Source organism: Oratosquilla oratoria, chromosome 6 (assembly GCF_046742065.1).
Source record: "Oratosquilla oratoria isolate Oo_2021 chromosome 6, ASM4674206v1, whole genome shotgun sequence".
NCBI lineage: Eukaryota > Metazoa > Arthropoda > Malacostraca > Stomatopoda > Squillidae > Oratosquilla > Oratosquilla oratoria.
In genome coordinates, this window is record NC_134782.1 from 44584192 (window position 1) to 44611234 (window position 27043).

Consider the following 27043-nt stretch of genomic DNA (forward strand, 5'->3'; position numbering starts at 1 on the left):
GGCGAGAAGGTGGAGGGGGAAGGGGAAGGAATGTGGTCGGGCACAGCCTTAAGCACGAAGTGGATTACGGAGAAAGTCGTGTGAAAGGGCAACTGAAGGAGAAAGGGAGGTGATGTGGAGGTGGGGGGGGGGAGATGCCTTGGGTGGAATCTCAAGGAAATGTTGCAAAACTGTGGTCGGCTGGTTTGTGAAATATCTACTTCTGATTAAGGAACTGTTATGGCTACACGATAGGTTTAACCGGGCTAGGGAGATGTAGAAGGGACGAGAGAGGACACGCGGTTCGGGGGGAGACGAGACAGCAGTGGAGAGAAAGGACATGAAGGGAAAGAGAGATACTTAGAAAGGACTGGGGAAAGAAGAGTGGTGAAAGGATGTGAAAGAAGGATGGGTGGGTGGAGTTAGAACTGAGAAAGAGAAAGAGAGAGAAAGCTAAAATCATGGGCGGGTGGTATCGCAAAATCCCGGATGCCTAATGTCACAATGCCTGGCGGACAAACACTATTGGCGATTTTGTTAACGACTCGAAAGACTAAGACACATCAACAAAGGTATGGCTATGATGACATGCAACTACCTAAACGTCTATTCGAAGTTCCATGTTACACAATCTAATAGATAAACCAACGAGTGAATGATGATCTATTTCCTCAGCACTAAATAGGTTCCTCATACTGTATAAAGGTGTTCAACGAAAAAGGCCACATTTCATGAGACTTCGGCAACATTTCTCAGTTTAAGGTACACCGTCTAATGCCTGCCTAAACAATCTATGCGTTGAAGGGTTGAGTGAATACGAATGGTCGCTAGGCAGGTCGTCGTGGGCAAGAGACGAGGCATGATTGGGGGACGGGGGGGGGGAGGCTGTCGAGCCGAGGAACCAATCGCTCGGCGTGTTCGGCATCTGCCTTCGCTTATGACCTTCACACTGTCGGACAGCGACTTGAAAGTTTTATTCTGGCTGCTGTCAAGCAATTCTGTTCAGACGAGAGCTCCAACTCGACTGAATAAATTAGCAACCAGGACAAATGTCCAAGACAGCAATAACAGTGTGGGTTTAATGCAAATCTGCCTTGCCTTTAGCCATGCCACTAACGTCTCCTAAAGCCCAAGGACCAAAACATTATTATAACTACTACTAATAACCTACCAAAGCTATCACTGCTGCTGCTACTACTACTACTATGCTGTAACTACCACCAACAGTAGGGTAATTACTACCACCGTGCTACAGTTACTATCCTGTCTTTAGACTGCGACATTTCGGGGGGCCAAAAACACTGCGGGTTTATGTAGTCATTTTTCTCGACGACAGAAAACTTCTTTCCTCCACAATGAAATATCACGTCCGAGAAGCGCCCCCACGACAGACAATTTTAATCTACTAATCTGGACTCGGACGGAGGCTCGGCTCGAACAGAGATCCCTGAGGCACTTCGCCCCGTGGCGGGACTCCCGCGCTTCCTGCCATGCAGTATCGATCTCCCAAGCACAAGAACCAGTTTCCCAACCTAGATTAAATTTCCTCCTTTATCTCACTGATTTTGTGGGAAAAATCTGACTTTGCTAGTCAGTTGCGTGGCGGCGCAATGTACAGACTTCATTCTAGCAAATGCTAAATTATTCTATTCCGTAAATGATCGATCGAAAATCCCTGCTCAGCCGCCAGGGCGCGCGACCTACACTGCCTAGTCTCTTGCAGTCTCCTTCATTCTTATGTTCTTATACTAATCTCTGGTGTTCGGCCTCGAGTGTCTACTGCAGGTCAACCGGACTATCCCCTGGGAGATGATACAATCTTTTATATCAATATAAACACCATTTGTGGACGAAGCCTGCAGTGAAACTACAGTTGTCACCTTCAAACATAACACAACCTCTATACTTAACCATCAGGTTTGGTAAGGTTAAGCAACGTTTTCGTTCTTATCTTCCATTTCTTTATTTATTTTAAAGTTGGGGTCTCAACGTTGGGTAAATTGCCTATGGTTCCAGTAAAACGAATTCCAAAATCACCATGGCGCACTTTCAACCACATCATCTTCGTTCCTCCGCCCCCCTCCTCCTCCCTCTACGTAATTACGAAACTACTCTCCTCCCCATTCTATTCGTAACACAACGGCAACCTCGCTCCTAATTTCCATACAAACCTTATCCCGTTGCCAACCCCGTCTCCGACGACACCCAAGACGATTTCCTCGAAGTTTTCCTCGATGTAGCGGTCGATCAACATTCGCTGCCCCAAGAACCACCCTCACCTTCACAACTATTCTTCCTTTTCCAAACGATCACCGACTCGGGTTCGCAAACTCGAACTTCCTACCCACTCATAAATCGACCCCCCTCCCCCTCCCACCGCCGTCCTATCTCATTATTATTAACCCTGGGCTCAGTCCCTGAAGGACACGGCGGCGACCCGTCACCACCAAATGCGGCAGACGTCCGAGCCAATGACCGGAACGGAGCACCCGGAGGCGCCCAGACCTGCTGCCAAGGTTAAGCTTCTGGTTGGTCGGAGAGGAACGACTCCTGCAGACGTCGTGATTAACGGCGACTTGTACCTTTATTCTGGCTACCCTCCGGGGAAGGGGGGGGGGAGTTGGTATTTAGCCAAGGGTTTCACTCATTAATGAGGTTCGTTACAAGTGGAACTAAGCAGACAGCGAGAGCCCAACCAGCCCGACACTGACAGAACAATATTGTTACATTTTTAGATTTTTATGCATGCATGCATACATACATGCACACACTCATACATACGTGTATATATATATATATATGTATATATATACATATAATATACATATGTATTAATGTGTATGTATGCATAAAAATCTAAAAATGTAACAACATTGTTCCGTAATGATAACGTCATAAACACGATAATAAAAACCAAAGACGCTGTCGGAATGTTACACAACTTCCGTCAACTGGTTGTCGTTCAAACCCCCACCCCCTCTGGGACCTGACGGCCGCAGCAGTAGCAACAGTCTGCGACGCAGCAGCTGTCTTCCACTATCTCTCCCCGGAAATCACACTAATACTTTCACCGTTCTCAACACACCTCTACTTCCGCCAACACGTCCACGTCACATCAAATGCCTTTTTATATCCATCCCACCCTTCCTCCGTACCCCTGAGGTTTTCGTGCCTGGGCAGGAAATATTTGAGTGGTGAATAGAAGTAAACTATTATTACCTTCGTTTCAATTTACTAAGACTTGTTAAAGCATACTGAATAAATGTGAGCACTTAGGCCTACGTGACGAGGATGCATCGACCGGCGCCTAATTTTGACCGAATACATGGGAGCAAAGTTGTCGAAAAAAAATTGTCTGTGTCATGAGAGTTTCGAAAGGAAGTAAGGGTGGTGGTGGAGAGAGGGAGTAGGAGAAGAGGGGAAAGAGCAAGAGGAGGTGGAGGAAGAGAAGGGGAGGGTGGAGGGTGAGGAGGGGCAAGGGGAGCAAGATGATGAATAGGGGTGAAGGAAGTGAAGAAGAAAAGAAGCTGGAGGGAAAAAGAAACAGAAACAGAAGGGAGGAGGAGAAGGAGGAGGAGGAGGAGGAGGAGGAAGGAAAAGAAGACGGCAGCGGCAAAGAAGAGGAAAAAAGGAAGTGGAGGAGCCCCCTTTGCCCCCAGCTCGGGATGGCAAAAGCGAGACTAGCCAACGCAAAGCGAGTTAATGACAAATACATTAAACGAGAGGCAATATCTCTCCACACCAAATCCAGTAAGCAAACAAAATCAACGAAGTATAGGTCCTACAGGTCGAGGATGGAGATCCAAGAGATAGAATAACCGGCAAGTGGCAGAACAACGATAAGAGATTCAGATCGGCCCGGAATCTTTGTCACATCGAAATGACCTGTTCGCTTTCAAGACTTGAACATATTCTGGCTGCCGTCAGGCGATTTTATTCAGCCGAGGGAAGTACCGCGAAACCTGGGCAGCAAAAGGGTTAAACGACCTGGAAGAAACACCGAGGACACCATAAAGACAAGGAAGGAATGCAGCCAGACAGCGGTCCATGACGGACATGGTCAGATGGGTGGGGAGCCAGCCAGTCTGACAGGCATGGCAAGCATGAGGTGGTGCACGGAAGGGCAGCCGTAGTAGATCGGGAAAGGGTGAGGGAGATACACAAGCCAAAACAAAGAAAAGAGAGAGAGAGAGAGAGAGAGAGAGAGAGAGAGAGAGAGAGAGAGAGAGAGAGAGAGAGAGAGAGAGGAGAAATGAGAGAGTGGGGGAGGGGAGGGGAGAGAGAGAGAGAGAGAGAGAGAGAGAGAGAGAGAGAGAGAGAGAGAGAGAGAGAGAGAGAGAGAGAGAGAGAGAGAGTGTGTGTGTGTGTGTGTGTGTGTGTGTGTGTGTGTGTGTGTGTGTGTGTGTGTGTGTGTGTGTGTGCGTGCGCGCGTGTATGTGACACATACACAAGCGGGACGGAAATGGTCTGCCAGGGACACGAGCAAGTAGTTCACCTTCAGAGGATCACCTCCTCCTCCGTCCTGCATCCACCAACGAAGGTCTTCCACATCATCTGAAGAACAGCTTCAGAGCGCCTCGTGCCGCGACGTGGGGCATGCCTGTGCATCGCACGGCCCCGGCATTCTAAGCATGCCATGTACGTCTTTAGCGTCTGTCGTAATCGCAGTCTTTGTCCCCTTCCGCACAATATCACATTTTATTGATCTTGTTCTAACCCAAAGTGTGGGAAGGGCTTCAGGGGAGGGGCTTGACGGGGCAGATAAGCATCTGTGAAATATCACGTTTGATAAGAGTTATTCCCCGACGTCGCCTTCTACATCACTCGCTACTCTGGGTTACGCCGCCAAGAGCCCAACCACGTTCGCTATCAACTACTCTCACCGCCTACTATCTCCACCTACTCTCACCATCCACTATTCCCACCTTAGCCCCTTCGTAACCAGTCGGTTTTATCCAGCTAATAGTACACAGACTGAAAAACAAGGTGTCGGCATGATCTACCGTGTGTGTGTGTGTGTGTGTGTGTGTGTGTGTGTGTGTGTGTGCGTGTATGTGAATGACATCACAACATCTTAAGTGGTCAACCGCAAACCATCTACAGAATACTAGGTCATCTGTTCAGCACTACATAGCAATGCCTTACACCACCCCCAGCACAACCACCTTCAATTCAAAAGCCTCATACCCATACTCCGATATTGTCCTGTATGTGGCAGACTTAACTTTCAGGCATATTTCTCTACAACATACCACAAACCACAACTCTTCATCGCATACCACCATACCAATATCCACCGCCGCGCCACGTGGTGACATTTGGCTGTTCGCACGTCTGGCAAGAACATTTTTGCTCCACCTCTAATCCTTACAAGACCCTTCACAGGTACACGACTGCTTAAAGAAGGCAACCATAACTGAATTCGAAATATTCGTGGCAATCACCTCTTCATTCATACATCCGTGTCCTGGGAGGGAGGAAGGAAGGGAGGGAGGGAAGGAGGGAGGGAGAGTCACCAACAACCCATGTAACAATGTCCACTCGCCACCATGAATTATGCATGCTACGTCCTCGACCACCATCGCGAGCAGGAACCCTATAGTTTTATATGTAAGACACAATTCACATCAGGGAGGCAGGGAGGGGGAGTTGCAGGCCGGTGCCACAGCAAGCCCGTGACGTCACTACGAGGTCATCAACATGAAAGCTCGCCAGAGCAGACGGGTCAGTGTTGCAGCCCATAGGTCGAAGGGATATCCGGGCTCGGTTGCCAAAGGTGATTCGAGATCAAGTGGAGTGACTAATGCCCACTCGTTAGTGGGTGTACCCCAGTGTGTGATCTCTGTGTGTTCCTTATCATTGCCCAATAGCCATCCATGGCCGATCTATTCACAAAAATGCCATAGGGTTGACCTTGAGGCTTCTTGAGTATGCCCCTCCCCCACAGACGAAATTTTGAGTCACTCCCACCCCCACATTGGCGGAGATATTCAATATCTCTTCATTTATGGTCGGGGGATTTGGCGTGCAAACACGGGAATGTCACCGCGCGAAGCAGCCTTGCAATGTAATGCGGAAACACGTCCTCAACCTGAGCCTGCCCTTCGCCTTCCTTTCGTGTGCGTGTGTGTGTTTGTGTGTGTATGTGTGTGTAATCAAACAGTAATTGAGAAACTTGTTATTCATACTTTTCTATCTTGATGCCTCCACTTAACCCAGCTACTATGCATGAAACAATCGCCCATTATTTCGGATATTTTACGATGTACTATGTTAAACTACTATTTCAAGACCGTCCCTGTCTCCAATACATGTGCTAGAATGGACTGGGGCACAGGGATGAACCTTCATTCAAAAAGAGCCAAGATAAAGGGGGCAACAAATGGATGCTGGGTGAGTATGGGATGGGCAGGTGGGTGTATACCTCATCTTGTCCACTCCTCTTGAGGGGAAAGGGATTTTTCTGTGTACTTATGTATGTACATCGCATCAACCTCAATCTTCTCTTTTTCTCAACCCAGAAATGACAATTTCCACCATAAACCCAAAGACCTCGAGATCCCCCTTTCTTCATAAATTCTTTCTTGCTTCCGCCAGACGATTTTATTCAGCCGGGGGGAGGGGGGAAGGATTCATGCTTTAACCTTCCAACAGCCTCTTGCTCTAACGAATGAGGCGATATTGCGAGGGGAGGAAACCAGGAGGTTATTTCTGTTCGTCGTTTGCAGTGACCATGCGAGAGGCCCACAGTGGTGGGGGGTTGGTTGCATGGCGAAAGGCAATGCCCTTAATTTGTCTCGCTCGTAAACATTGTCGTTCCACCACCACCTCACCTCACCTCACCTCCCAATCCACTCTTCCTCCTCTTCCTCCCACCCTTCGACTCATCTTGGTCAGTTCACCAGCCCTGAGGTTCGGCACACAAGCCCAGCGGCCTAACCATTCACATTCTCCTTTTCACCATTTTTGACTCCTCATACCATCACCACCAGCTTTCACTAGTGTACACTCTTTCCACTCACAATGTGACAATACCAGACGAATTTCCGTACGGCATATTGACTCAGACATAAGGTTATGGCTAGAGTAAAAGGACACAATATGAGAGAGAGAGAGAGAGGGAGAGAGAGAGAGATAAGATCAAATCAACGTGTCCTATGCCTAAAGATTGTATGAATGATACTTAACGAGTGTGAGTTGAGAGAAATCGGCAAGACGATGGGAGTGTCCGAAGTGTGTGTGTGTGTGTGTGTGTGTGTGTGTGTGTGTGTGTGTGTGTGTGTGTGTGTGTGTGTGTGGTGTGGTGTGTGTGTGAGAGAGAGAGGGAGAGAGAGAGAGAGAGGAGAGAGAGAGAGAGAGAGAGAGAGAGAGAGAGAGAGAGAGAGAGAGAGAGAGAGAGAGAGAGAGAGAGAGAGAGAGAGAGAGAGAGAGAGAGAGAGAGAGAGAGAGAGAGAGAGAGGATGAAGGAAGAACGGGAAACTGAAGGCGTATGCTAAGAACTACACTGGTGAACCGAGACGATCATATGAACGAAGCAAGAAACGGTACCAGAGAATGGCGTGCAAACCCATGGTGAAACGCAAGAGACCAAGAGGAAGATTAGGCGAGATACAGAGTGGAACGCTTAAGGCACAAGAACGGGAACGAGCGAGCGAAGACTCGAAAAAGGCTGTGAAGGGGATGGGGGCATACGTGGACACCATCTACTGATTTCAAGTATGAACTGATATATATATATATATACACATATATATATATATATATATATATATATATATATATATATATATATATATATATATGAGAGAGGAGAGAGAGAGAGAGAGAGAGAGAGAGAGAGAGAGAGAGAGAGAGAGAGAGAGAGAGAGAGAGAGAGAGAGAGAGAGAGAGAGAGGGGGGGGGGAAGGCGCGCGCGCTGGCGAAGGGAACCGCGAGCGTGACAACTCGACACGCAGACCATTCCCACGAGGAGATACCAGACATCAACATGGTGGTGATTATAGCCATGCGTCAATATTACTCTTATTTTTTGCCACGACACCACAGTAGCTGCAAATGGTGCGCAGGAGGCACCGGCCGTCCCATTCATCATTTGTCACTCGTGTGTTTTCTGTTCAAATTCATTATGATCGTTTCAACTCGAGGCAGGCACGGAGGCCACGCGGCTGATGTTCTACAATGTATTCACTACCAAGCGCATGTCAACTCTATGGCCATTACGTACCGGTGAGATACACACACATAACCAGATAATTTAATATATATATATATATATATATATATATATATATATATATATATATATATATATATATATATATATATATAATATACATTATATCACTGTTGTGACACATTTATAAATCGTAATAACATCCCAGTCGGAATAGAAGAAAAGACCAGGCTGCTAACAGCCTCTCCACCCCCTTTTATGGAGTGTGTGTGGAGGGGGGGGGGCGCCAGTCGCCAGACTCTTCTCGGGGATGACCATGAGGTACTGGGGATGCAGTTAAGCCCATCACTTGACCCACGGAAACATCAACCAACCCCCGCCCCCAAGACTCACCGCCGAAGAAATCATGACGCAACACTTCTACGTCTCCTTCCAACGTTTCCTGTTCGCGCTGTCTCCGCTTGTGCCGCTAATCGTGTCGCGCCGCGATTGAACTGACCATAGTTCGAGTTCCAACTTGATCAAACTGGCAGGACACTTTGTCCCGGCAAAGGGGATATGAATGGAGGAAGACAAATTCGAGTAAGGACTGAGAAGGGAGAGAGGGAGGGAGGACGAGGAGAGGGAGAAAAAGTGTGGTGGGTGAGAGGGGCAAACACGATGATTATAACCGTGTAGTTACGAGAACTCATGCCAGGTGGCGATCAGCTGTGACTGCAACTGCTATCGTCTTTTCCCCATATGCCAGAAGCAGGAGTGCTAAGAAGAAATGTATGTATGTATGTGTGTGTGTGTGTGTGTGTATACACATATATACTGTACACACATATGTTCATACATAAAGGCTGCTTTTAATGTATCACAAAGCATCGACACTCCTCGTTTTGAAGAACTCGAACTATATATTATTCTTGGCGTCATACTGTACATATATAAATTTCCGGAAATATGATTAAAATTTACCACCTCCCTTTCCGGAAATACTACCAGGATGGTGTGGAGGTGGATGCAAAGCGCCATGATGGTCGTAATGATACAAAGACTAAGAGGTGGATGCCGAGTCTAGTGCCAGCACCGTTTTAACTATGACAGTAGCCAATGCAGGTGACGACGGCATGGCTGCCGGTGTCGGTGGTGGCAATGGCAATACCACTGGATCCCGGCAGCAAATTAATACAGTCTGTGTTGGACTGTTGATGAGCTGGTGCCAGTTGATTATGGGAGCATACACGAGATGCTCTGTGTGTGTGTGTGTGTGTGTGTGTGTGTGTGTGTGTGTGTGTGTGTGTGTGTGTGTGTGTGTGTGTGTGTGTGTGTGTGTGTGTGTGTGTGTGTGTGTGTGTGTGTGTGTATTTACCTAGTTGTATCATACGGGAAGGGGAGCTATGCTCGTGGTGACCGTTTTTGTATCTCGCAATATCAAGTGTGTTCTTAAATTCTTGTACTGTGTTTGCACACACTATTTTTCCATCCAATTTGTTCCATATATCTATCTTTCTGTGTGGGAAGCTGTTCCTTTTCAGGTCTCTTCTGTAGTTATCCTTTTTGAGTTTCATTGCATGTCCTCTTGTTTTTCCTCTGTCCGACTTTAATAAGTCCTCTCTATCAAGGAGTTCTTTTCCTTTCATAATTCTGTAGATGGTTAATAGGTCCCCTCGTTCTCTTCTTTGTTCCAGGGTTGGCAATTCCAGTTCGGCCAGTCTTTGTTCATATGTCAGGTTTGAAAGTGTTGGGGCCATCTTTGTCGTTACTCTTAGTATTCTTTCTAATTTTCTGATATTATTTTTTGTACTGGGTGACCATATCAGCACTGCATATTCCAGTTTTGCCCTTATCAGTGTTTGTAATGTTTTCTTAATCATTTCCTTATCCAGGTATTTTAAGGTCACTTTTATTGATCTCAATAAATTGTATGTTTCTCCGACTATTTCGTGTGTGTGTGTGTGTGTGTGTGTGTGTGTGTGTGTGTGTGTGTGTGTGAGAGAGAGAGAGAGAGAGAGAGAGAGAGAGAGAGAGAGAGAGAGAGAGAGAGAGAGAGAGAGAGAGAGAGAGAGAGACTTCGCAGGAAACTTTGTTTCACGGATGGAGCTTAGCTGAAGAACGACGAATACGAAAAAGCTACAAAGCCTTGAAGGACACAAACCACAAGAAGGTCATGAAAACATTAAAGGTCGAACTTACAATGAAAAGGAAAACAAATTCGAAAACAAAAAAATTAGATCATGATCTTTTGGACCGATCGCTTTGAAACTCTGCCTTGTCATCTGGCACAGAACGGTTGGCTGCGCAGCGTTGAGGAAGAGGAAGAGATGAAGGGGGTGGAGGAGGAGGAGGAGGAGGAGGAGGAGGAGGAGGAGGAGGACTGAAGTGCGTGGTATGTACGTGTGTATGCCTGTATATATGTATATATATATGTATATATGTATATATATATGTATATATGTATATATATATATATATATGTATATACATATATATGTATATACATATATATGTATATACATATATATATATGATGTGTGTGTGCCGTGCAAGATGCCTGCGGAATGAGAAAAGATTGCGCAATGACAGGAATCGTAAGGTGAGGCAGAAAGTTCACTGGAACTGATAATACTGAAGTGAAAGAAAATAACTGAGAAGCACATTGCGAAAATGTGAGAGGGAGAAGAAAGGAGCGGGATGAAGAACATGGAGATACAGAAAGAGATGGGAAGGGTTAACAAGAGAACGAAATCGCAAGAGACGAGGAGAGATGTACAGCAAGGTACAGGTTCTGGCTGAAGGAGAGTCAAGGAGACCGTGACGGAAGGTGGAAAGAACGAAAATACAGGTTGTGTCGCAAACGTTGTGCGATGCACGACGAGATACAACCTCGTGATCAACCTGTTTTGTCGAACACCCTCAGCCAACGGAGCGGTCGTCCTTATTATCAACCTGCACCACCGCGCACCTGACGTGCCCACTTGGGACGCTTCATGGCCAACATAATTCCTGTCGTCTGGCAATGCAGAAGCTCGGGGCACGTGGTCAGGATGGGTGACAGGGTCAAGCAACGGAGAGGATGCGATAAGTGGACGGCCGAGATGAGAAGCCACGAGACACGTGGGGGGCGATGGAATGTGTCAGGAACTTGTCAAGGGGGCTTGTGGTTTAGGATACATGGTTGGATCAAGAAATGAACATGACAGAACGCAGAATAATGAGGACAGGAGGGGAATCAAAATGAAAATTACTGTAAAAAAAATGTGTAACCAAAAAACATAATGGTTTTCGAGATAACTTATCATGAAAAGATGAGTGTTGAGCGTCAGCTGATAAACAAAATGTGATAACACAGAAAGAAATGATATATCAGTAAGGTAGTGATACCGGTACAGCAAAAGCTTGGGATGAAAATTCGAAGCTATTACTCGTGATATACAGACTGAGGATGGAAACTAAAGTTGGGAAAAAAAAAAAAAAAAAAAAATCTGAAATTGAAGTTAAAACACATACTGAGGATCAAATAGAGCAGGAAAAAGGGAAGGGGAAGGGCGAAAGGAGGATTAGCTGGAAAGGCGGGTAAAGGGTGAGTGGAAGGTAAGGTGGGAAAAATAAGGTTAAAGAAAGATGGCGAGAAGGAAAGGACAGGTAAGGGGAAATGGGGAAGATATGGAAAAATATATTTTAAGCATTTTCCATAATATTCCCACTTTTTCCTCCCTATCACTTCATTCTTCAAATCCTTTAACCTTATCTTAACCTTTTAATCTTAAATTAAGGAAACATGGCAAGTACATGAAATACTACGGAAATGATAAGACGGGGTCACAAAGAAAAGAGAAAATGCAAACCAAGGAAGCAGTAAAGGACAGGTAAGGAAAGCAGGCGAAAGGAGATAAGTGTGGGATAAAAGGAGTAAAGGATAGGAAGAGTAAATGACGAGTATGGAATGAGGGGAGTCAGAACGACATACAGCGAATGGAGTACAAAATCACGGGAAACGGGAAACATAGCACAGTGGGCACAGGTGAAGCGGAACAGAGAGGCCCTCTGGTGCGGGGATGGCATCCAGAATGCAAAGGAATCTGAGCCCAAGGGCGATGGCCCGGGACGGGCCTACAGAGAACGAGCCTGTTTGCACACCATTAAGGACCCCAGCACGAACAAACAAAGGCGGTAAGGCCAACATGGCGACATGGCTTGTCTTCCCAACTCTCTCTCTCTCACTCACACACACACACACAGATCTCCACCCCATCAATCAACTTGTTGGCGGTGTTCCCCAATCCCATCTTCCCTCTGGTCATCCGTCTACCGCCGTGAACGAGATGGGAGTCGAAGTCATTTACAAAGAGACAGTGGGCATGCATGGAAACTATCACCATCATGGAAATAACACATAATTCAAGTCCTTTCTAACGGAGTGGCATTTTCACTCTTCTCCTGGCTGGCACCACGCCATTTTATTCACCTCTGTGGCGACCCATCGACAGCGAAGGGGTTGTGGACCATCTCGATGAAAGCGACCTGCAAGGACTCGTGACTCGCAGCACAGGAAGAGGCGCCGCAACAAAAGGCGAGAGGCGGACCGAGGGCACGGAGGAAAGAGGGCCTATCAATTGTGCTTAGGGTGTAGAGGAGGGAAGGTGAAAGGGGAGTATGATGGATCGGGGAGTTAGAGGGAGGGAAGGGAAGGGAAGGGAAGGGAAGGGAAAGGATAGGAAGGAAGAGGAAGGGAATGGAAGGGAGGGGAGGACGGAGGAAAGAGGGCCTATCAATTGTGCTTAAGGTGTAGAGGGGGGAAGGTGAAAGGGGAGTATGGTGGATCGGAGAGTTAGAAGGAGGGAATGGAAGGGAAAGGATGGGAAGGAAGAGGAAGGGAATGGAAGGGAATGGAAGGGAGGGGAGGGGAGAGGAGGAGACAGATGGCAGATGAGACTTTTATCGACGGAGGTGCAAACAAACACGATAAGGGCGGAGGGTGCCGGCGGTGATGGGGACGAGCCTTGGCGAAAGTTAAGAGCCGAGAGGCCGAGGGTGGCGAGGATGTACGAAGAGGCCATAAGGTGCAGGGTCCGGGGGGAGAGTCCCTCCTGCATGACTTTATCGACGTATTGCGACGGTAGCGTCGAAATGTGTTATATCGGTACTCAACACACCAGCTCCACGCACCCAATCTACCTTTTGATAGATAAGGAATGGGACTCTTCAGTATGGGGATGAGCGGGCCAATCCCTTGAGGTGGAGAAAACGAAGGAATGGTATGCACAGGTAAGGAGGAGGAATGGTGGCGGCTTCGAGCCGACCCGCGACCAAACCATAACGGTGTGGGCGCACCAAAACCTGGGCTGAACTGCGGGAACGCGCGCACGCACACCTACGTATCTAAAACCCACCTAACAAGCAAATTAGTATCCCAAATACGTTAAGTAATTTGAACAAAACAGACGTTCTCATTTTAATCGCGTCCCTTATATAACAAGCAAACAAACACAGGCAGACATTCGCACACAAACACACACGCATTCACAAGTTCGAGAACATGGGCGCACACCCGTGTCCACGTCTATTATGACTCAATGATACAGCACGAGATCAGATGGGTCTCAATGCCCAGCATGCCAGCACGTAGTGTGTGTTTGTGCGTGCATGAGAGAGAGAGAGAGAGAGAGAGAGAGAGAGAGAGAGAGAGAGAGAGAGAGAGAGAGAGAGTGAGTGAGTGAGTGAGTGAGAGTGAGTGAGTGAGTGAGTGAGTGAGTGTGTGTGTGTGTGTGTGTGTGTGTGTGTGTGTGTGTGTGTGTGTGTGTGTGTGTGTGTGCGTGCGTGCGTGTGTTAGTTGCCACCACGTACATATCGTGCGTTCTTGCCAACTCTAACCACTGGACAAGCAACGTGCCGAACTCATGACTACTTGTGCAGTCGATGACAAACGAGACGGCCGCATACCAACGCGTACAAAACCGGGTGTAGTGTACTTTCGGACTCGAACAAGACGAGTTTGCAGAACGAGTTGAAGCGCTGGAGAGGGCACCCGAGGTTATCCTGACCGCATGCCCAGTCGTCACCACCCTTCTCAAACTCCGGAGATGAGCTTCGTTTCTCGTTTTTCTTTTTCTTGCTCTCATTTTCGCCATGAACTATGCGAACTTCTTCTACCTGAAGATATCGATATACTGTATTTATAAAGACCTTCTTCAGGCAGGAGTTCGACCTCGCTCCCCCATCAGATGTATAGAGTCGACCCTTCTCTCCAATAAAACAGTATTCAAGACTGTATCTGTGTTCAAGATGTCAAAACAATTCCAGGTACTAAGATCTTCCGGAACATTCCAGCAAATGAATTACTACACCAATCGAACTGGGAATGCGCACTGCATCTTTATGTTCCCGGAATGAAAATGGGCAAGTTCCTGATCCGAGGAAGACTTCAGACATTTCCTGCCCCCAAGGCACGTCATGAGTCGTCATGCACGGTGCGTCCCAGACAGCGTCCGACGGAATCTGGGTTCAATGACCAGTCATGACATTCCCAGATCTTGGGACAACACAGAGGGCATTCCCTGTCCGAAATGGTTATATCCACCCCTTAAACAGTAGGTAACTCAGTCGTCTTTAAAAATGTATTTATGATCAGTATCAACTGAAGTGCAAAGCTCCAAGAGATCCAATAGGATGGATTCTTCAATAAATGCTTTGGCACCGACTATGGAGATTGTATCATAATTTGGCTTACCACGTCACACATGCATGTACACACACATGCAGCCTCTATATCTCAAAGTTCCAGTTATATGAACTTCCTAAAAAAAAGTTTAACAACCCTTGGAATACAACAAAGCCAAGCTCCAGTTAAAGTTCAACTTCCTTCAGCGTCATCATTAAGGAAGTTGTGAAAATGTGGGTGCAACCCAGGTGCTTGCTGCTGCTGCCGCCTTTCTCGCGCGCCAATGTTGGCGGAGTGCCGGGCGAGAGGGCGAGTGGAGTGGCGGGCGAGAGGGCCTGGTCGTGTGCAGAGCAAATAGGCAGCCCAGACAGTTGGCTTGCGTGACCACCAAGGTGCCGGTGGTTGGCGCCTGTGACAAACAGCCCCCCGGAACGCTGCAGCAAGTAATGCCTGCATGCCTTCACCTCGTGTGTGCGCGCGCGCGTGTGTATGTGTGTATTTGTATGTCTGTATGTACGTGCGTTCGTACGTATGCTCCTTTCTTTACCTGTCAAAATCGTCACACAAAAAAACTGATTGATGTTTTCATCACGCAAAGGTGCCGCAAGATCACAGGAATATAATCATAGCGAGTAACACAAACCCTAAACCATGAAATAAATCTTGTTATCTACAAGGCCTACCCGCCCAGAATACAACTGCTTCTCAAGACTCCACTGCCTTGGATACCAGTTGCGTGTTAAGAGAAAATGCCGTGAGGGTTCTGCCCTGCTGCACCTTTGTCCACTTGACTGAACATTCCATGCCTGGTCTTTTCAGAGTTCCGCCCACGCTCTAACTACCGCGCGCGCACGCACACACACCCTCCTCCTCCTCCTCCTCCCACCCCTCCGCAGCATCGCACGAGTGACCTGGGACAATCCAGTCCACCCATGACCCCCTACGCCTCCGTCCCCCACCCCTCGATACGCACGGGGGACCCCAGACCCGCGCGCGGAGCTTTTAGCGTACGAGGCTCCATTGGCGTTTCACTCCAAAGTTGCCTTTCATCGAAATAAACTTAACAATTTCCTCACCGAATGGGTGCCGCAGTGATAAAGAAACAGCCCGGCTGTACCCAGAATAATAAGTAAAGTACCCACCCTCCCATTTATTATCTGCATGGACGAGGAACTTAATCCATAACTCGACGAACAACTGCACTACCCGGCAGGAAATTACCCACGTGCTGCCCCCTTCCACCCCCGCATACGTTCACGTTGAACAAACGTGTTCAGGAAACGTTACAGTTCATCCAACCCACTCCCTTTCAAACTCACCAGTAATGGTGCTATCCAAACCAATAAAATACACAACCCACCCTATATTGTCAGATGATACTTGCTCATGTCACCTGGCTGATAATGTCTGATAAAAGAGCATGGCCGTGAGATAACAAAAGATTCCCCATTTTGCAATGCACTGCCAGCAGGACTTCTGCGTGGTCCACATTCTTGGGCAACATGTCCTCGACTTTCAAGGTTTAAAGTCAAGCTCGTCTGGTGAATGAAATAAATGAAGCCCATTGTCAGAATGGCTCAGTCAAGAAGAATTATGTCAAGTTTAAAACAAGAGCACCAAGGTCGTACAAAATTCTTAGGCACGATTTTTTGTCCTTCTATGCGGCAGTCAATATGTGTGTGTGTGTGTGTGTGTTAGAGAGATAGAGAGATAGAGAGCGTGTGAGAGAGAGAGAGAGAGAGAGAGAGAGAGAGAGAGAGAGAGAGAGAGAGAGAGAGAGAGAGAGAGAGAGAGAGTGAGGGAGAGATTGCTCCCTATCAAAACGCTACTGAAGTGCCAAACTCTCATTCCTCGATAAAGTGTAGCACCAAAGCCCCCTCTTCCCGTCAGGAACACAACACAACACTGGAGAGCCGAAACTGTCGTCGTTGACGGCCTGTTGCCACGTTCAGCCTGTTCTCCATAGAACACAATGCGACCGTTCCTGCAGTGCCACAAAAGCCCCGTTCCAAAAGCAGCATCCACAATAACGGGGGGCGGGGGGTTGGTCCCAAACAAAAGCAACGTTTGCTCCCACCGTCCTCCTGAAGCGTCCTATGGCCGCATGGCACCCCCAGCCCCTCCCACCCCACCGTCCCTCCTTGCGACGAATGTGCACGAGGCAATGCCACGAGACTGCTATTTGTCAGTATCAGGCCAACTCGACTTTGCGTGCCCTTGCCCATGAAGATGGAAGATGGGCAACCTTGGCACTCCCATCCCTAGTCCCTCATGGGAGTAAGAAAGTGACTATGTGCGCGGAATTCCTGAGAAGGGCAGAGATCAAGGATGACTGTTAGGACTTGAACGAGGGTCCTTCAAAATTGTCAACATTACAGTACAGTCCCCAATGTTCTTAATATCCCAGGACATCTATCAACTTTGGAATCACATGGATTCCTGTTTCCTGGATTGGAAACACATCAGTACAAAAAACCATCACCAGAATCTTTTTAATCGTACAGTAAACTTCATGTCAGGGGACTTGATTCAGTTACAGGCCGGTAACCAGAGCGACCTGGTATAAACAGTATTGTCATATCTTCCCCCGAGTGCCACTTGGGGGACTCTACCAACTTCATGAAACAAAAGTCAATAAACAAGCAACACTGAGCATTCAATTTCCTCGGTGACTGAAAATGTTCATCTCCACGGCTGAGTTTACTGTTCTGGCTACCAAAGGCCTTCATTTAGCTGGGAGATATGACCACTCTTAACACACATTTTGGCAAACACTTCTGTAATCTAGGGAAGCTTCAGGACCACGACGAATCGCCAAAAAGATGCTCAACGCGACACATCCCTATCTGGCTTGATTTTTCTTGGGGCTCACACCAACGTTGCCTCCACTCCTCTCCTTATAACGTGACTACTCGTTCTTCCAACGCTCACCCCTTCCGTATCGGGAGACACTTTTACTCCAGCTGACGTCAGGCTATCTCACTCATCACCGTGGAATTCCCAGCCTCGGTAGTGAAGGGGGCGACGGCCTATCACGATTAAACCATCCGTACTGTTGGCACTTTAATCCGCCGGGCTATTTCATTCATTTCCGTGGCACGGGGGTAATAACACAATACACTCAACTTCCTTTCCTGAACGACTGCAGTGTTCGGGCTTGAAAACAGGAACCGTCCACGCGCACATTCCTCCTCTATCCAATTCACTGCCACCAGGAAAAAAAAAATCTTGTAAGTTCGAAGAACTGGCCCCGAGGGATCGTAAACAGAGCAACAATCGTTTCCATTCGCTCTCGCCGCTATGTCGCCGAGCCTTGTTCGCCGAATTATCTTTCCCTCGAGGGCGCTTGCCTCTCTTCTGCCTCGTCAGCAAAACGTTGAAGGGGTGGTATTAGCATCTTGTCAGAAATAACCATCGCTTCTATCATCGTGGACAATACAACCATAGAGGTGGTAAAGGAGAAACTGAAGAAAGGTTTAAAAAATAGCTCATGTTAACTTTTGGAATGTAAAACACTGAAGTCACTGAAATACTGACGGAACAAACTCTTCAGTCAAGAGACCACAGGATAGAAGAGGAGGAAGACTTGCATCGGAGCGAAGTGGTGACCTTTAGTGAACGTCAATACAAGACCGCAACACATGCAACCCGTCGACTGTAGCTTGTATCCAAGCTACCCGTGAACACGAACAGTCCTACGACGAACAGCAGTGAACAAATACCAAACCTCAGGACTGAACTGTTTCCTTTGAAACGCATGATCGGGAGCCCGTTTAACAACTTTCTTACGGACCCCAACCAACCAAGACCACAGCCACAACTACAACGAGCAGCACAAACCACAACCAATTTCATAACTAAGCAAGTCTCTCCTTATTTCTCTTCCGTGAGAACTACCGCACTTGGTCCGCACTGCAATCACGCAGATTTATACTTCTTATAACCACAATCAACGCTGCACACAATTACTGCCGTGCCTTGTCCCATACGCTGCTCCACCAAAATAGCTCCAGTTGCTACACCTACAGCCCTCTTCGTGCCACCACCACAACACAGGAGGAGAATCCTTAAGACAAATATCAATGAACCGTAGACACAAAGAATTCTGAAAAAGGGGCTATCAGTGTGGTCACCGACCACCAGGGAAATACCTATTTATGCTGTATGCATGACCCTATAGCGGTCGCTGGCACTCTGGCATTCCCTGATAAGGCGCACTTTCACCTCCACTGTTGGTCGTCTTCCCACTCAAGACTTCGTCACCACAAGAGGTCTGATCACCGCCGCAACGTCTCCTACACGGAGGCATACAAGATTCCCTTCATGGTCAGCATCCTGATTCATTCAAGCGGGGTAGCCACTCCAACGAAGGTGTTAAAGTTATCCTCCCCTCGACTATCTCAATGCGTTGTTCTTATTTACAAACGTACTTCCCGCTAACGCCAATCTTACTCAGCTGGCCCCCACTCTCCTCCCCTGTTGCTGCCCTCGCCTCATCACCAGCCTGGCTGGCACCTCGGCCGGGTGTCACCCCCCCCCCCTCCCAGTGCCACACACTTCCCACTCGGGCGTCTGGTAGTCACCAGGTAAGTCACCTGTAGGTCGCACGATACACAACCATTCCACAACAATCATAGAATAAGAATAGAGGAGACTGCAAGGGACCATACGGCCTACACTACGCAGTTCCATGTTCATTATCACCAATCATCCCCATTCATAAATTTATCTGCCCCGTGCCACCTTGCCCTTCAAACCCCTCTCCAACCACACACACACACATTCTCTCTCTCACACACACACACACACACATATCCTTCACTACAAAATGAACGAGTCGCAGTTTCAACTCATCAAACTTCAAATCAACCTCTTAATCTCTTTCCTTCACGGTCCGTTGCTTCCACTTTTGTCTGTGGTTAACCAACCTCAACGTGAATCTATCACTACTATCATAACCCTCCTTTAATACTGAAGTTTACTTTATTGACTTTTACTCGGGCGTTATTTGCAAGCACTGCTGAAGCTATTAATTAATCTATTTCATTTAGATTAGGAGCTGTCCCTAAAACCGAAGCGATGAACCAAGACTGTGACCCACTACCTCACATTATTTTGCTGATCATTAATTATTTATCCAACTATGTGTTCATACCAACACCACCAGCACCTGCTACGCGCCTACTCGTACCTCCATGTTCCCCAATCCATTCCCCGGACTGGATGTAATTTCTTCAATATCTCTGCGTGGTAACGAGTCCTCTCCAATTCCATCGACACTTTATATAGTGTTTCTGAACAATTAAAATCTTCCAGATACACATTCGCCCCATCTATAAGACCTCTCGCTGACGACGATAACGACGACCACCATCACACTCAGCTCAGTAAATCATATATAAATATACCAAAGTATATCTCCTGGGCCAAGCAGATCACATGCCGCAGAGGTGACTATGTTCAGCCAATTCAACTGCTGTGCAAGCAGGCCCTTTTTGAACAACACTGAGTTTATACAGAGGGAACTGTGGCACCAAATTGAAACGTGCGTTGTGTGGTATTGTGGTGGCACTATCGGTACTTTAACAAAAAGGGGAAACGTATTGCCCCATTTGCATAAAATTTTCATATTTGATCTGCAGCCATCTAAATGAAAACCACCGGGCAAACACTACTCTCATATCACTCATCAGCCTAGGTTCATTTCGGCAGTGAGCAACTTGGGTCACGCTCTTCATCCTACACCCACACCAAATCACCACACCACACCTCACTCACTCACTCACTCACACACACACACACACACACACACACATATATATATATATATATATATATATAGAGAGAGAGAGAGAGAGAGAGAGAGAGAGAGAGAGAGAAAGAAAGAGAGAGAGGGGGGTTATGTTTTTGTAAGGGAGGGGTTGTTTTTGTATGTATACCAATTGCATGACATTGCTCCTTCCCTCGTTTGCTTTTCTCCAATCTCAAAAGGAAACGAAGAAAACAAAGCATTCCAACACATGTCAACAAGACTACTCAGCTACAAAATCACTGTCCTTGCAGCTCGACGAGTACCGTCGCCGTCAAGTACAATGGGTCATTTTGCAGTACCAACACTTGACACGTCATTTCCTTGTCTGACCTCCCCTGAAGAAGTCTGCCCAGATACAAACCCCGGCGTCAACATGATGCCATCTAGCTGCAACACGAGGAGCAGCCAGCTGCTTGTCCAGCGTTCTTACCAACCACCGAACGTCCCTTACCTCTTCTCCACTCTCCTTTCCTCCCACCTCCTCCCTTATACCCCAACTCTAACTACCCTCCTTCATGCCCCAAAGCTGGAGCATTTGAAGCAGCAGCAACAGCCTCGTAAGAAACAACAGCAGCAGCAACAGCCTCGTAAGAAACAACAGCAGCAGCAATTAACAGATATGGATCATCGCACACAAAGAAGATCCCTCTGCCCCATCTCTGACCTCCCGCTCCCCGGGCCAACCCCCTCCGCCTTCCACCCCAAATGACGTCATTTCCAATGCGGTAGCCGAAGCAGAAATGTGATGAACACAACACCGTTATCCAATGCATCCGTGTCGTCATACCGTTGCGCCACACCACTCATTGGACGCGCGTGGAACGATACACCAAGTGTGGTGGTGGTGGTGATGATGGTGGCGAGGGCCTTTGCAGAGGCAATAGTGGTGTCGTGTGGTGTTAGTGGTGGTGATGATGCACTGCAGAAATGTGGCCGGCGGTCGGGCGGACGTGCATACATGGTGGTGAATGTGGTGGCGAATGTGTGTTGGTCAAGCAGTGGTGGTTTAGAGTTACATAGACAGGAGACGGGTGGAATACGAGTGGCGAAGGAGAAAGAGGAGTCGAAGTGGAAGGAGGATAGGGGAGGAGGAGAGGAGAAGGATAGGGGATGAGTAGGAATAAGGGGGGAGGAGGAGGAAAATGGCAGTGTGGTGGTGGTGGTGGTAGTGGTGGTGGGAGATGAGGGAAAATATGAAGAGGAGGTAGAGAAGGAGGTGGAGGAACAAGAAGAGCAAGAGTTCGAAGTAGTTTGGAGGAAAATGGGTGAGGAAGGAAGAGGAGAGGGGAAGCGATACGGGACAGGAAATTGGGATGAAGATGGGAGGAGACCGAAGACTGGAGGCAAAAATGCTGGGGAAGGTACATGCGATGGAAAAGAAGATTGTATGGTAAGTGAAGGGTGAAGGGAAGGGAAGGGAAGGGGAGGGAAGGAAGGGAGGGGAAGGGGAGGGAAGGGAAGGGAAGGAAGGGAAGGGGAGGAAGGGCAGTAAGGGAAGTAAGGGAAGTAAGGGAAGGAAGGGAAGGAAGGAAAGGAAGTCAGGTGGAGAAGGAAAGTGGGGAAGGAAGGGAAGGAGGGAGGGGAAGGAAGGTGGAAAAAGAAAGTGGAGAAGAAACGTGGGGAGAGGAAGAGGAGGAAGAGGAGGAAGAGGAGGAGAAGGAAGGGGACGAGGAAAGAGGTAGTGACAGGGTTTTAGGTGTGGGGAGACAGGCGACGAAAAAGGGACAGAGGGGGGTGGCGGAGGGGGAGGAGTTGGAGGAGGAGGAGGAGGAGGAGGAGGAGGAGGAGGAGGAGGAGGGGGGTAGTGACGTGGACAAGGCGAGGGTGCGATTAAGCTCAATGAGATACGCGAGGACAACGAATGGGGAACGAGGTATGTAAGGCGGACGACAAGACTGTTCGTTGCACCGCTTCTTTCGCTGCGGCAAGACAAGAGCACAGCCAAGGCAGAATGAAGGAAAGAAGAGAAAATAAACAACGAGGTTCGGTAACGGGAGAACACACATCAAGATAAGTGGAAGTCGGAAAATAAGATGCAAACTCGTTCAACTGAGGACAAAAGGTCAAAGCAAAGACTGAGAATACGCAGTAAAGAAAGATGAAAAAATGGAGTCGGATGGGAAGAGAGAGGGAGAACAAGAGAGATGGAAGGAGCGAGGGGGATGAGAGGGAGAGGAGGAGGGAGGTAAGAAGGGAGAGAGACACGAAGGGAGCAGGAGAAGGAGGGACGCGTGGGGGGGGAGAGAGGGCAGCAGGAGGAGGGTGGGAGGAAGAGAGAGGGGGTGATAGTAAGGGAGATAAAGGGAGGGCAAAAATAAGTATGCAAAATGTGTAGAGGATGAAATCAGCATCAAGGAAGTGTTTATTCGTGATACACTACAAGGGAGGGGAAGTCGGGCAAACACGGATGGGGAACAGCAGACGGGCAGAAAAAAAACCTGGCGCGGAAAGGGCGGCGTGAACTGGAACAAGAGACGAAAAGGATAGGAAGAGGACGAGGAAGAGAAGATGCGGAGAATGCGAATGTGGTACGGACAAGAGGCCCAAGAGGTTGGCCAGGGAGGGCAAAGAGGACGGAGGACCGGGGGAAGGCGGGTGGATGAGGAGGCCAAGGCAAAGAGGATGAAAAAAAAAAAAAAAAAAAAGTTAATGGAGACGAGAGAGCAAAGACGGAAGTGAAAGGGAAGGGAAGGTGGGGTGAGAGACGGATGGGAGAGAGGAAGAGGAAGTAGGCGTGTTTGTGTAAGAAAGAGATTCACAATAGCCTTATACCGCGCGTTGGACTCGTGATCGGCAGTTATTACTCTCCAGGATGAGAGCTCAGAGCTCATACGTACTCTGGACCATGAGTAAATATGTGAACTTGCGCGCGCACACACACACACACACACACACACACACACGGGTTGCCTGTTTGCAGTGATGCTTTTCAGTTCTGGGCGGGGGACAGAACTCCGATCGTCAAGTAAGCAGGCGAACGTGGTAGCACTACAACAACAAGTCACTGTGCGAACAAAAGCTTGGAGACAGGGTCGAGTGTTGTTGTAACAGAGGTAGCGTGGGAGCTACTTGTCATTTTACTGGGTAGGGACAGGGATGAAGGCAAACGGGATGGAAAATGGGAAGGCGGGGCGAGGGGAGCCCCCCCCCCTTTTTTTGTGTGAAGTATCAATCCCACGGGCTTTGTTTGCCCCAGTCCATGAAGGTCGGTGATGGGTCACCATGATGGGGCACCATAATGGAAGCGCAACGGGGGGAAGGAAAAGGAAAGAATGAAGAAAGGAAGGAAGCAGAGAGATGAGGGATGAGAGTGAGAGATGATAGAGATGAGAGATGCCCAAACTCCGTCGATTTAGAGCCAACTGCCGAATACAACTCGACCTACTAACCCGAGCAAAGCTGACGACCTCGATTGCAACTAAGGGCCTCATGGCGTGAGCATTTGATCTTTCCGGCCTACGCGAGGGACCAAGTCCTATACACCAAGGCTACTCCCATCCACTGCAACTCTGTTCTCACCACACTAACTGCACTTGCGACAGTCAATCTCCACCTATCAACCTTTAAAGCGCGTAACAAACCCTTTCCCCCACCCCGGGGGCGATGGTCCCTAACTCTGATCTGCTTAATCTCCTTTTTAACTTCAAAACGGTGAGGTCATTGTGGATTTTGATCCACCCAAGGACAGGGTGGAACTCCACCGACCGAGACTCCCTCCAGGAGGAAGTTCGCCCTTAAATCCCTACGGACCAGAGACACGCAGCATTATTTTGTGATCGGAGAATAATCTCCCTCTGTTCTGCTACACTCCTTAAATGTTTACTTTACCATGTCTGACTCCCATCCCTTCAGCAAGAAAAATTCCCCAAGGATAGAAGCGCTAGTTATTGCTGACAAAATAATCTCCGTTGCATAACACACGTCTTCCTAACACTGACCTACACACACACACACACACAAACAACTGTCACTGTATTGACTGTGGCCGGCCTAAGTCACTCTTATCCTAAACCTAAAACCAAACCAAGAACCCATTCTCTTAGTGAACTAACCGCAATGACCCACCCGCGGCCGTAGACATAAAACAAGCGCACAAACGCTCCCGAAATCTCAAGGTTGCGTTTGGCCACCGTTCATCTTGTGGACACGGGATTAAACGGCTTCAGTATCAAGGCCAGCATCCATCCAGTGACTTCGACTCGTCCGGACCTACGCGTGGCACTCGGACACGGGGAATTAGGACGGAGGAGACTAAAGACAAACAGTATTTTCTTCATTCTTCGACGGTTATATCCTCTGGTCGAATTCTGCCGCGGATACAACGAGAGCCTTTAACGATGACATATTCGCCGACAAACAGCCACACTTCAGTTAACCTGGAAACAGCGGCGATCCATTTTTTTTTTCCTTCTGACGCTGAGCGACTTCCTTCGGATGAGAAACGCCCGCCATTTAAGGATCAATACTTTATCTAACAAACTACTGCGAGATCATTTTTGACACGGCTGAATGAACACACGCGCACTAACACAAATATGGTAAGTGAAGAATATGAGACAGAATCCACGAGCGCTGCTTCCTTTCCTGTATACTACAATTAGGTATAGCAACTGGTTAAATATGCGCGCACACATGTATCCATGAATACATACACATTCATACACACACGCGCGCACACACAATGTATTATATATGCATAGAAATTTCACAAACGAGTCTAACATGCCGCCTACACCCCATGCCGTTTCCTGGCTAATACAATTAGTTCCGAAACTGCCCTCAGGAAAATAAAAATAAATAAAAAATAGTTTGATAAACGAGCTACCATCGTCATCGATGCATGTATTTAATTACTGATGAAAATGGTTCAGTTTTGCAAGCATGGAAATATATATATATATATATATATATATATATATATATATATATATATATATATATATATATATATATATATATATATATATATATACATACACACACACTTGTGAACACTACGATCTCTACCATAACAATACAAAAGATAGGCATGTTTATGCTAAATTCTGTTCAAACAAATTTCTGAGCCCCAAAAAAATAATAAACATGGTTTAGGGATGTGGGAGGGAGAGAGAGTAAGGGATGGTTTCAGGATCACAGTCATCGAGAACAATCTCACGTCACATTTAAGATATACTATGCACAACACCAATTTATATTCCATGAACACACAAGAACACACACAAGAATATACAAGGATATTGCCCACACCAACCTGGTGTGGGTGACGGGGGAGAGAAGGGAGAGGGAGGGAGAACCTACAATCGCGCGCACACCAACAAACAGCTCACAGCAACTATGCCTACATATAAGGGTGGGTTGGGGTGAGGGCGAGGGGTAGTTGGGGGTGGAAAAAGGAGGGGGGGTTTCTGGCCTAGCCAAACACAGACACACGAAAACACGAGACAGACAAACAGACAGACAACACAGACGGGTGCACAAACGGAAGTAGGACCTACCCGACGCGAAGCCCCGGCCCAGGAACGAGTGTTGTCCCGATACCCGGTGTAGACGACCGAGTCCCGGCCCGGTGTCCACGGTCTTACCATCGTCGTAACCACATCGCCTCGCGATACTGCGTCACCACCGTACACCTGCGCCGCACTTACCTGGAAATAAAAGACAAAACAAAAAATGAGAATCGTGTGTAACACTCCCTCCTTCCGTACCGTGTGTCACCTTTTCCTCTTACTCTGGCTGCCGCCAGGCTATTTTATTACCCCCATGTCAATTCATGGGGAACTAAAGGGTTTATAATTCATCTCAACCTCTTTAGTATTACACGGGGAGTTAACAGTGGGGATAAATCAAACAATAATACAATCTTAAAATAACAATGGTTCAAAACATTTCAAAATGGTACATCAATGTTGCATTTGGTTGTCATTAACATCACAGGATTTCGTTCCTTTTCACTCGTGGAGGGTCAAGAATGGAACCAAAACAAGACGCGAATCGGAATGGAACAAATGTCTTCATCGCGTGAGCTGAAAAATACAGGCTTTCGTATGGTCACATGAACCCGATGTCCTCCACACCATTTTCTCCCCTTTATGCACGCTTATTACAGCAATGAGTCACCGACGCCGCTTTCATCGCCCTCGTCGTGTCACGTCGGAGCCTAAAGTTTTTCGTTCAGCTGGAGCCGCTTCGAGGATGAAGGACGACGGGGGAGGGTGGAAACAAGAGCGGTGGCGGCGGTGGCTGTTGTCTACCTTCTGGCACGGGGGTGGCTGAAGCGGCCAAACACGCCGCCCGAGACAAGTGCCTAACCCACATGGTTCCTTCCGTTCATGCTTCTTCTCATCCACCAAAATCCTAAAGAAAGCTAACATGATACAACGTTCATCATTCTAAGACTTGTCTATTCTATTCACCCAAGAAGCATTTCCGG

General features: G+C 47.8%; 1 protein-coding gene across 4 annotated transcripts in view; it reads right to left on the reverse strand.

Moving 5' to 3' along the window:
• The window catches only part of LOC143026464 (uncharacterized), a 564398-nt gene that overhangs the window by 51095 nt on the left and 486260 nt on the right, over window positions 1–27043 (reverse strand). For 3 of the 4 annotated variants that reach the window (XM_076186903.1, XM_076186902.1, XM_076186901.1), the window contains one exon: window positions 26109–26258. The exons of the other annotated variant lie outside the window; for it this stretch is intronic. In XM_076186903.1, coding sequence (XP_076043018.1) covers window positions 26109–26258 — 150 coding nt within the window. The remainder of the gene's footprint in view (window positions 1–26108; window positions 26259–27043) is intronic. 4 annotated transcript variants of the gene reach the window in all.